Source organism: Perca flavescens, chromosome 11, assembly GCF_004354835.1.
Source record: "Perca flavescens isolate YP-PL-M2 chromosome 11, PFLA_1.0, whole genome shotgun sequence".
In the NCBI taxonomy this organism is placed as follows: domain Eukaryota; kingdom Metazoa; phylum Chordata; class Actinopteri; order Perciformes; family Percidae; genus Perca; species Perca flavescens.
The window spans coordinates 22,441,578-22,454,145 of NC_041341.1; the positions used below are offsets into that span (position 1 = coordinate 22,441,578).

Below are 12,568 nucleotides of genomic sequence, written 5' to 3' on the forward strand. Positions count from 1 at the left end.
TCTTAACATGAATCCAACCTATTATTATAAGCAAACATCCAACGTTACTGTGCTACATTTAACAACAACAGATTTTTTTTATTTTAATGGCTTTGTATTCTTTGCAGTAAAAATGTATATGTAAATTCTTTAGGCCACCCACATGTTATTGTAGGCAAAGTTTAATATGCAACTTAATTTTATATAATATATGCAGTAGGGGGTCCCTGATCCGTCTCCCTCTCAGTTGAGGGGTCCTTGGCTTAAAAATCGTTGAAGACCCCTGTAGTACTACATTGGCCTACTACATGCCTTGGTGGACACTCACGACACGCGCACAGTCTGGTCGTATGGTGGCGCTCTTGCTGTGTCGTCCTGCCACTTGAGCGGTTTAAAGCAGACATGCAGGTACTGTCTGGTTATTTAACCGCGGGTTGGTGGATTCATTCCACTCTGAAACTGGCTACAGACCACATGAAATCTCCAGTAATGCGATGCCAAAGCAGCTTGTTAAACTCCAGAAGTGCGCCACTGCCTGTCTGATCTGACGGAACTTCTTCAATTCAGCGCCTCCTCCTCATCATCATCTTCACTTTTCACTTGAAGACACATTTCTCAAGGATTGTTCCAGGCGCGTGTTTCCCTCTCTGCCTCTCACATCTTTCGCACTGAAAGTTAGATTTTTTTTTAAAGTGGAAATGAATAGCACCGGGTTCAACCAAACGGAGGGCGGACTGCTCAACAAGACCGAAGAGTTTTTTTGCTGCAACTTTTCCTCCGTGGTGACTGATAACGGCTTTGTGGCCGCCGCTCCAGATGAGAGAAGCCTCTTCGTCATGAGGGTGGTCCAGATAGCCGTCATGTGCGTGTTGTCCCTCACGGTGGTTTTTGGCATATTTTTCTTGGGTTGCAACCTTCTCATAAAGTCAGAAGGAATGATAAACTTTTTAGTAACGGACAGGAGACCGTCTAAAGAAGCGGAGGCAGTTATTGTTGGAGCCTACTGACTGACGAGGACCTTTATAGGCTAATGATTTGAATCAGATCTGAAGTCTGGTGGAGACAGAATGAAGACAAATGCGATTATCAACTGCCTAAACAAGCCCCTGTTTCCATATTGGTATTTAGAAAAAGCTCAAAGGTAATAGCCCTGCTGGTGACTGCGGCTCACAGGTGTTCACCATATTCCTTGTGGCTTTTAAATGCCAGCAAAGACGCATGCATCTTCAAGAGGTATTGTGCGTTTTAAGCCTCTTTGTTTAAAAAGTATTCAATCAAGCACTGTTGTACTTTGGAGCACCGTTTGTCATGCAGCACCCTTTGTCATGGAAGTGGCAAAGTATTCGCATTTGCTGCTTAAAAACACCCTCTCGTGTTGCTAATGCAATGGAGAAATTAATGTTTAAACATGTACTGTATGTTGTATGTGTTGTTTTGCATACAATATGCAATATATTAATCGGTTGATTTCTCTGGAATTTAATGGTAATAGTGTCTGCGTGGGCGGTGGAGAAAAAAAGCCCAACATGTATCCTGTTAATTGGAATAAATATGTTCTGTAATTAAAGTTTTCCTCTTAATTAAAGTCTATTTTTCTTGAATATCGGCCCTCGCCACGCCCTCTGCCAAAGTGATTTAGATTTCAGAAACTAAAAGACCTTAAAGAGCTATTTAATTCAGATATTATTATATAGCCTATTGTGGTAATTATAAAAAAGCATGTTGATTAGACAAATTCAGGTTATTTGCTATTGAATCCAATAGGAAGTTGGCAATATTATGAGCATGTATTCAATAAAACTGACATCAAGACGTGTGTTTTCTCTGGCATGCATGTAAGCATGCAGTGAGTGTTGAATGGAGGAGAAATGGCTTCCCACAAAAATATTTCCCTCTCATTTCTCCACAAATGTTAATTAATCTAAATGAACTGAAAATCATTTTTCTTTTATCTAATCGAAAAAGGTACTCTAAAAATACAATATTCCCATTATCTGAATGTGTTGTGTCAAAACTTATGTCTGGGTCAGAAGTTGATCAATGCAACATTTTAAATCCCTTCCTGTCAAAGCATCTGTTGTGCATTGCTCCTGGCTCACCTGGAAACCATGCTCCCCAGGGTGAAACCAGAAGCTTCAGAAATGACTTCCTCATCAACCCAGGGAGGATGAAACCCTTGCCCACATGTGCTCTGTATGCAGAGTTAAATAGTTTAAATCTAGCTTTTTCTAAAAATGAAATAAACAAAAAGTCCTTCACCTCACTTTCCCCCTCCTTCTGTTCTCCCTTCCATGTCCCGCTTATCAAGACCTCATTCTGTCTTATGATGGATGGCTGCAGCTTGTCAAGTTACCCTAACCGCTGTCTCAAGTCACACACTTGATGTCGTCATGTTGGATTTGAAGAAATCGATAAAATATCAAATTGGAGGAGGCAAAAAGATGTGAATTCATTCAATTAATTTGAGATTAATGGTTAATATTTGAATTTCCACATTTGTTTTAATGGTGGGCAAAATCTATCACATGTACTTGGGGTGGACACAATTAAAACAACCTCTGTTCAAAATAATATGATCCAACACAATGTCAGTGAAACAAATGCTACCTTTGTAAAGCTTATAATATTCAGTTTCTTGAGCCTGTAGTTCATAGTAGTTCATAAAATATTAGGTACATTTTGCATTACAGTATAATATAATACAACAGAGCATCAATGGCTTAAAAAAGACCACACTTGTATCAACACTTCTCTGGCACAGTCTCCTCTGAAACTCAAATAAACCTAACAAACACGGCAAAGTATTCATTGCATGTCTACTGTACTGGATTGTATTATATTTTACAGATGTTTTTATCGTGTCCACCCCATGGACTTTCAGCCAGGACATTTTACTATACATTTCTTAAATTATTTTCAACCCCTTTTTTAATTGCCTTATTCAAACCTCCAATAAGAAAAAGGTTGCAATGACGCATGACATCTACGTTCAAACAGATCTTGTCAAAGCAGATTAAAAATGGCAAGTTAAATCGATTCTATACAAGTATAAAATCATACTGAATACGTGTGCACTCATGTATTGAGCTCTCACCGCCACCTAAACTAGCAGATACATTAAGTCTATGCATGATAAGCTCATAACTGTGCAATGTATGTGCCTCATCTGTAGTTATAACACATAACACATAGAATAACACATTAAAAATGTAACCAATTATCTAAAAGTCAGACTGATATGGATTGGATTCAGTTGGTAGTTAAAAAAACTAAAAACAAATCCAAACCTAATATAAATCAGACAAACATTTCTGGCTTTCTAAATTACAAAATAAAACCTCATTCCTAAAAACCAAATCTTTAACCTGATTAGCTATGTTGCAGTGAGTATAGAAGAGTAAGAACAATTTTAACACAATGCAAAAGGGAGAATTTCTTTCTATATGTCACACTATGTTTCTCTCAGCTTTGTGTGATTGCTTTCATTAGGGTGGACCCGGAATAGCTCCCAGGAAAATGTTGAAGAGACAATTTAATATCAAGCGGAGAACAATCTTCTGTCTGCAGCTGAACCATTGTTAGTTCATGCTGTGGTGTCTCATACACATTCATTCATTTAGACCTGATTCTGATCGATTTTGGAGAGCCTGTAAGAGATGAATGTAAAGTTGCAGATTAAAGTTAAAACATTCTGTAGAGTCAGTTTCTTGATGGACAGTTGGTACTGCCAACTTAAAGATTGCACACACCTGTCTCACACCAATGCTCAGAGAGATTTAGGAGATATTACCAGCAAATAGTCATCTATACACCTGGCAGTCTTGCTATCAACAAACTGATAGTCCTCTGCAGGGCTCCTCCTCAGAGCAACTCCTCCTCAGACATTCAGGAATTTAGTTTTATTCTGCAAAAAACAAAAACCAGGGCAAACAAAATATATGGTTCAAGTCAGAACTGTTGCTTGTTTTTACAGTATGTTCTCACATGACTTCCCTAAGCAGAAAGTATGGTGTGTTGAACAAGAAAAACTAAATAATCAAATTGTTATCGTGCACCTGCAATCTGGGTAGAGAAACTTATATCACCACTATTGTACAGGTCAAAACAGCATCACCGTACTTTATATCACGTTTACTGTATGTGAGCTGTGTTCAACTGTGACAGCATCTGCAGGGTGTTGATTGTGGGCTAAAAGAGGCTTCAGGTCCTGGCTTTCTCTCATGTGATTGGCTGTCGAGTGGAGGTCCAGTCGATGAACTGGATAGTGGCTAAAAGCTCCAAATTGCAGCAAGGCAGCTGCAATGTTCTCCCGTTTACTCTTATTCTCCCACAGATCCTCATCCATCCTTCCCCTGCTCGCTTCTTACATTACTTGGGAGATACACATCTCTTAATGTGGTTTATGTTATTAGATTGTGGTTGTTTTATATTATGTTTTCCACCACCGTATCTTTTTTCATAAAAATAATGTTCCTTCAAAGCCAATTTTGGCTTTAGTTAGATCTTTGACCCCAGTGGGAACTACCTTATTACGTAAAAGGAAACTCAATAGATTTGCTTTAAAAAGTGAATGCAGGCTATGAAATGCTGACATTTCCATCATCAGCAATGCCTATTCAGTCTGAACCAAGCTGATGCCGACATCATGTGGCGTCAGGGTTCTACGACAGCAGCAGTAATTGTGAAAGTCAAGCTGTGATAAATCCATGCAGACTGGTTTTGAAGAATGATTCCATTAGTTGACATGTTTGATTGCAGTTATGGGATGAGTCGTGGCTCTGTACCACTGATTGATTCACACTCAAACTTCACAGGGATTTAACACCTGCCACTTACACTTTACTGTAATCCAGTGTGTGTGTGTGTGTGTGTGTGTGTGTTTGTGTTTGTGTTTTCCCCATCCACAGTTAAATCCATGCGATGCCCTTTATTTATTTATTTTAAGAAAAAAAAAGAAAATTCAACTTAGTGTGGATGAGGGCCATACAGTCACATTGTGACCTGACACTTGTAAACTGGAAAATCATATTAAATGTCACACATTCTTTCTTTACAAAAAAGTAGCACATCACAGACATTTTCACTAGCTAAGACATTCCTTAAGTTTTAATGCTGCAATCTGATTTACTAAATCACTAGTTTAAAACTAGCTAGTAGTTACTAAGAATTTAGGAGGTATATACACACAGACCTTGTTATGGATTTAGGAATAGCTGCTACAACCTAATCCAGATATTTTCCTCAGGAGTTGGTGGAGACCAAAATAGAGTTTAAAGGAGATGTGATTATTGGACTTAAATTTGCTAGTAGTACAGAAACATAACTCCTGGAGTATTTCTTTATTGAAAGAAGAGAAACGAACGACACTGAAGGCTGAAAGCTTTTCTCAATGGAAAATATGTTTTTTTGCATTTCCCCCCGACTGGCTTCGGCAAGAGTTTGCGAGACAGATGGTTAATCCTATCATCTGCCAGATATTTTTTGAAAGTGCCTGCCCTTTTCCAAATAGTTTCCAATGACGGCTTCTCAGGTTATTTTGTGTTAACAAACCATTTTAGGCGCCAAGTTAGAGTTCTGCCACCAAGTGGTCAAAAATAACGGATTGATGCACGTTTAAGGTTAGGATTAGGATAAGGGTTGTGCATGTGGTAAAGTTAGGGTTATACTTCAGGAAATGGATGTAAGTGACACAAGTCAGTTGTCTAAGAAACAAATGTACTCTTGTAATGAAAGGCTTTAGCAGATTTTAAACTAAATAATTTCCCATTTGAATAATCTTTGCCTTTCTTTACAAAAGTGACACAATGCAGCATAATTATAGACAACCAGCAGGAACTCATTATTCATTGCAGTCATGCAAATGTGTAATGAGTGTTGCTTGCTTTAGAAATAATAGCTGTGATGATGTGATATTGACCCTGAAATCCATTTCAATTCTTGCGTGAGCGTGTTTCAGGCTTTATTGACCTTCTAATCATGCAGCTCTCTGGCAGCTACGTCAGCTTCAGCACAGCCTTGTCTCTGAAAGTTAACTATTACTTTTGCTTTAAGAGGAAGGTTTCTCCATACACCATTACCACAAAGGTAATAACCTTTTCATGAAAGCACTCAAGAGCACAGATGGAATTTCAAGTGTTTTTTTTCTACAGTAAAAAAAGAAAAAAACATTCAAGGGAGCTTTCAAACTCACTGCTGAAGACTGTGAATACTTTGCTACCATTTTTTAGTGGTATGAAGCCACACTATTTCCCATGTAGAGTACTTTCTGGATCATTTTTTATCTCAGTGAAATCATAATCACAAGTATTCCTCGGCCACCATGAGCTTAAGTTGACTGTTATGTTGTACATAGTACACTCTGTAAGCATACTCTGCCACTATTCAGTTTAATGCCCTTGAGCCTAAGCAAAGATGCCATTAGCTGCCATTTTCTAAATCCACTTTGACTTTGCAAATCACATGTTTAATGCATAGCAGCCTGTTAACTTGGGGATAACCATCACTAATGTATGGCAGTTGTGAGGAGCAAAACTTCCTAATCATTCAGCAAGCTGTTTAATACAAATATACATTATTTAGCCAACAGCTTGTTTCCTCACACATCTGTTTGCTGTTTATATCATAGGTCATGCATGTTTGATTACTACTGTTCTTCCTTTTCTAGCATCTATGCAACAAAGTTAAGCTCAATCCAAGCCCCTCGTTGTGGTTGAATACAAGATGCGAGATGGGGTTAACTGTACAACTACTCGTATGGCGAATACACTGTCACAACAAGAGATACTTGTGGAAATGCTGTAAAGCCTAACATCACCTGATTCCATATGCGTCTGTCTGTATGTGACCTTTGGACATTTTCTCATGCTACAGTATTTCTATTTTAAAGATGACTTCAGCAGACCCACTAACACTTTTCTTACTTGTATGGTTGGTTTGCTGCACCACATTCCTGATCTGTAACCATGACTAAAGTGTATGTGACCATGTATTTTTCATCAAACTGCGCCCAGAGCTCTTTGTGTTGAGCTCTGACATGTGGTTTCAGTAGCCATGACGATACCCCCAAGACCTCAGCGCTACACCTTGCTCACACTGGCATCCCAGATATTGACTCATCCTCAGGCCTTATGCCACCAACATCATCATAATCATCATCATCATCATCATCATCACCAGCATTACTTGTTCCCCTGAGACCTGACCAAAACAGAGAAGCTGTTACTGACTCACAAGTTTCACTACAGTTAGAAAAAACAGGATTGTGTCTAAGAGCAATAAAGAATACTGCAAATATCCATTATTTATAATATTTAATACGTAATATTTGTGCACTGATTCTTACATACCACAAAATAAATCACTTTGTAAATCGTAATTATTACTATTACTATTATTTTCAAAAGTGCAAAGTCTTTTCCAGTTTTCTTGGCTGAGCAAAGATACACTGATGAGAAGCATTCTCTTCAGACCTGACTGTTGAAATCAGCAGTGACAGTTTGGACCTGCCTGCCAAGTAGCAGTGTCCTGCCTGCCTATGTGGCGCTCTCCTGTGCTCCAGCTGTCAGCTGCACTCAGTCACTGTACTAGTTATGAACCACCTTTGGCTAAGCCATGCTTTACCACTACATACAGTATGTCTTCCCCTGACATCATCCTCTAATCACAGCCTCGTTTCTACACTTACAAGATTTATGCATGATGACGATTTTATTCCAGAATAAAATAACATTTTTACATTGAAAATCATCATTGTAGAAGGCTTCACAGTCTATATAGGAAACCTTAACACAGAATTTCACAAACTATGCTGTTGACGTATAGTACGAACAGTACTCTGATTTGCCAGTTGAGCAGTGTCCCATATTTCAGATCTAATGCTATACCTTAGGAATTTATGCCTAATGGTGCGCCTTCTGGTTCTGTCACAGCACATGAAAGTAAACCTGAGTGCTGTATGATAAAACCTCTATAGGGTCATAACTTATTGAGCTTCCTCAAATTGCTTCTCACAGTGCTGCAAGCTCTTCCTCCCTCAGGCCTGGCTCCATTATCGCCTGGCTCTGTCTGCAGGTGCGTTTCAGTCACATCACTGACTCTCTCCATTAAAGCTATGCTGCAGCTTAGCTCCAGAGAAAACAACCATACTGCATGCTGCTGATAATCTCCAAAAAGGCAAATTAGCAATTCCACCAATGGAAATAATAATCATAACGAGAGTAATAAAGTTTAATTGTGCCACTTTCAATGGCATTTTGGTAAGGTAAGTACATTAACTTACTTTGTGAAAGAGAACAATTACTCCCATGTATCATATTTTATAAAAGACAGAATCCTTAAAGGGGAGACTTGGTGAGCAAAGATAAGCAGTTGCACTGACAGAACAGATCTATCATAAAGCAGACGAGATGCAGGGAGACAGAGAAAGAAAGTAAAGATTAGAATGAGAAGGAAGTTGAAGCAAATGAGTTAGAAATGAAGGTGACTTGAAATGAATGAATGAAACTATTACTCTATGACAATGATTTTATCTCAGCGCAGAAAAAGAGTGTCAATCACTCAGTGTCAGAATCATCCACTTAACTTCACAATCTGTGTGCGACTTAACAGCCACTGAACAGAATGACATTCGAAAATTTCACTAATATAACATTGCCGCCCCCAGTTACAGTCAATGTATGTGCAGCAGCCAAGGAATCGACTGTTATTTACAGTACTTATACATGCTCAATTGGTTGTTGTGTTATTTCAGAGCACTTCGTGCCAAAATGACAGTGAATAATCTAGGAAATGGAGTTTGTTAACAACAAAAACCATCCCGATAAGATCTTCCTTTCTGGGTTCTTTTGTTATCTCTACTGTGTGGTGTGTGTCTGTGTGGCACCTTTGTCTGCTGTGCTCATATATGCTATGAGGGTCAGCATCACAGGTGAGCGTTGCAGCAGTATGTGTGAAATGACATCCCAGCCTAGCAGAGGCACACCTTACAACACAACAGCTGTCACAAAGGATCAGCATCCAGCCCGCCACACTCCAGGAGCCGCTTTCTAAAAGACCTCTGCTGTTCTGTTGTCCTCACTGTTTATTCTTACAAATGAAAGGTCAGCTGCATCACATGACCACTAAAGTCCCGCCTGTTTGAGTGTGTCAGTTTGCATCAGCTCAGGTTAGCAGTTCCACAAAGCTGACTTTTGTGGGTTATTTAAGGTATACCTTTCAGTTAAAATTAGGTAACTATCCGTAGTTCCAAACTCACAAATCAATACATTTTTATGTTGATACCACAAATGGCACCAGTTCCCCTGGAACATCCGCTGGAATCTAACATAACATTTTAATCAGTAATCACAAACATGCCATTTAGCTCTAAGTATCTCTTATTAGATGTCATAAATGAGCTACAAACCACAACTCCTCTAAAGCACCAGTAATCTAATCAAGCATTTCAGATATGATTAGCCTATGCATGACTATTCTATGTGACCTCCTTCCATTTACATTGGGGCTGAGCTGTAGAACCACACATTTGAAAAACAAAGCCTGGCTGTAATATTATGAATTACCCACGCAGCTGCTTGAGTCGCCATATAAATGGTTGGATCTCCGGGCTTTGCACCTGGCTAGTGTCAGAGATGCTTTGATCTATTTCCCTGCTTGTTTTCCCTCTTTGTAACCATTAAACAGCTCTCTGGTCCCTGTGAGAGGAAATTGATTTGTGATTAAAAAAAGAAAGAGGATGAGAGAGGCGTCTTTGTGTCCAAACAACAAACTGTCGTCCAGTTGTGTGGGTGGCTTATACAGTATAGAGAGTAGCTATGGCTGTGACAGGGCATTGACGTCAACATTAACATTAAGGTAGCTAAATCTAAAAGGGCAGTTAAAGTGTTAAAGGGCCCCCACTAGCATTTTCAGATTGTTTTTGTAAAAATCTTGAATGAATGACCAAAATAAATCTCCTTACTTGTTGACCAGGCAAACAGTAAATCCTGCACTGCTTTATTGAGATGTCAATCACTAAATTATGAAAATAATCTGACAAAATTAACAGGTAAAATAGGTCCAAATGTTTTCAAGTCTCAAAGGACCAGTGTGTAGGATTGAGGGAGATCTATTGGCAGAAATGCTGTTTTCATTAGTGTACAATTACCCAAAACTAAGAATCGTGTTTTTGTTAGTTTAGAATGAGCCCTAGTGGGTCCTCTTCCACAGAGCTTGCCATGTTACACCACTATGTTTCTATAGTAGCCCAGAACGGGCAAACCAAACACTGGCTCTAAAGAGGCCCTTTCACATTTTTATGTTACCTGAAGGCACCATAGGTAGGGGCAAAGAGTATAGAATAATTGTGAGGAAAGGGGTATTCAAGCTGCAACCTCACTGCTAGATACCACTTAATCCTACAAATCCTTCTAAATAATAATCATGCCTATATGCATGTTGAAAGAGGGGCTAAAAGACTAACTTTGGTAGACACACACTTGATTTGGCCAACTGTTAAAGCTTCATACTTACTTCATTTAAAACGTTGACTTTTGATCTTAATCCTCATCTCTTTCATTGAAGTTGCACTAAGAAGAGATTAATGGCCAATGGAGAAACAACCATGCAATAACTTTACGTGTGTTCAGACAGAATGCGATGTGATAATAGACATGGCGCGATTGCTTTTAAAGTAAATGGATAGATGCGAATGGACGCAATTAGACGCAAATTCCCCCAGAGGCAGCACAAGGGCAAAGAAGCTTCCAAGCGAGTTGAATGTTTCAAATTGAGCAAAAAATGTGCACATATCGTTGGGCTTTATGAATGTACTCCATAAAAGTACAATGACGGGATGAAAAAGAGAACTAGAGAGTTCTGTGATCAGTAACAGGCTAAGCTGAACACAAACACAGCACTCCGACACACACACAGTAGGTGCTAGCTAGATTACAGCTAATATCTGTGCAGTCGGCTGGTTGTTTAGGGCAAATAAACAGACTGCAGAGACGGTCCAGTGGTCAAATTCACACAAATAAATCCAGGCAAACATTCGCCTGGACGTATGTGTGTGTGTGTGTGTGTATGTGTGTGTGTTGAAATGTTAAATTGTGAAATGTGTCTTCTACTTTACACAGTCTCTGGCAATATCTGGGCAGGCATAGGTTTCTTTTTTCAGAAAGCTTTGTTTTCCCCATCCATAGTTAAATCCATGTGATGTCCAATTTAGGGTGAGAAGAAAAATCAGCTTGGTGTGGATGGAGGGCCAAAATGGAGGAAAATGGATGCTTTTTCAAATTCAGATGGCTTAGCTCATCCAGGATTGGCATAAACCAGGCAGCTCTATGAATGTGAGGGAGCTCTAATGTGGACGTACTCGTGAAGTGTGGAAATAAAGGTGTTTAGGGTGCCAACAGCCTGCCACACTACTGCTGCTGTGAGAGAGGTGTGAGAGCCTCATGGTTGTCATTAATCTGAGCCCCGTAGTTGCAGACGATTTCAGCAGCTGCTGCTGGTGTGCACCATTTTAACTCTGACTCTGACCTCCTCCCCTTCACCACATGCAAACCTGATCACATCCCACGATGCCTCAGGGCTTCACCTGACTGATGGTGCCTTTCACTACATCTCTCATCACACATTTACCTGTCAATGGGACTTGCTCTGGTGCCTGACACAGAGCATCTGTCCTGTCTGCATCATTTTCAAGCCTGTTAAAGTAATAGCAGCTGAAGTTTTGTTGACAACTTAAAATTATATTAAATAAGATTTTCTTGGCACATTTAGTTCAATGTTACTAAATTATCATGTCTGTATACAGTTGATATGAATCTACAGCCAGGAGATGGTTAACAAAGCAAAAATAACAAAATCTCCTCACCAGCACCTCTAAAGCTTTAAGGCAGGTTAGTTAGTGAGCTCTAGAGGTGCAGATGACCAGATTTTGTTACCTTTAGACAGAGCAAGGCAAGCTGTTTCCCCTTTTTTCCAGTCTTTATGCTTAGCCAGCTGCTGGTTGTAGCTTCATATTTACTACACAGATCAGAGTGGTATCAATCTTCTCAGCAAGAATGCAAATATGTGTATTTTCTAAAACTACGGGATGCACCGATCCAACGTTTTATTATTAATAATTAATAAGCCGTATGCCTCACTGTGTGAAAGTGACTAGGATCATTATTTGATGTGTATATCAGGGCTTGACCTAAACATTGCTTTACAAACTGTGTAAAACTAAATGTCACAAATAAATATATACATTTTTACAAATTTACTGAAAGGTTATTTATTATTCAAATAATAAATCGTCCACCAGCAACTTGGTAAAAACTACTGTTACCATTGAACTATTGAAAAAACAATTGGTTGAACACTTGAGAGAGCACCATGCTGCACACCAACTTGTCCACTAAATTGAAATAATGTATTCCTGTAAACAGCAAATCTGAAAGTTTAAGACTCCAGTCACTGTCTGTTGTGCTTGCTGGTTTCTGGATTCAAACATCAGTTCACACACTGCCCAAAAAAAAAAAGCCCTGTCCCCATCCCTCATGTTAATCCCAGCAGTTTTCATTCATGAGACAGAATTAAAATCAATGTGTATGAGTCCATG

At 39.2% G+C, this 12,568-nt stretch overlaps 1 protein-coding gene across 1 annotated transcript; it reads left to right on the forward strand.

The window, feature by feature from the left end:
- The first annotated feature begins 302 nt into the window (after nucleotides 1-302).
- On the forward strand, nucleotides 303-1,495 carry rprma (reprimo, TP53 dependent G2 arrest mediator candidate a). Its single transcript, XM_028591946.1, has one exon. It carries the CDS (start codon nucleotides 678-680, stop codon nucleotides 984-986), a length of 309 nt encoding a protein of 102 aa, XP_028447747.1. The 5' UTR covers nucleotides 303-677; the 3' UTR covers nucleotides 987-1,495.
- The last annotated feature ends 11,073 nt before the right edge of the window (nucleotides 1,496-12,568 follow it).

Coding starts and splice junctions, on each gene's coding strand:
- rprma (XM_028591946.1), top strand. CDS start 678: ATGAATAGCACCGGGTTCAACCAAACGGAGGGCGGACTGCTCAACAAG.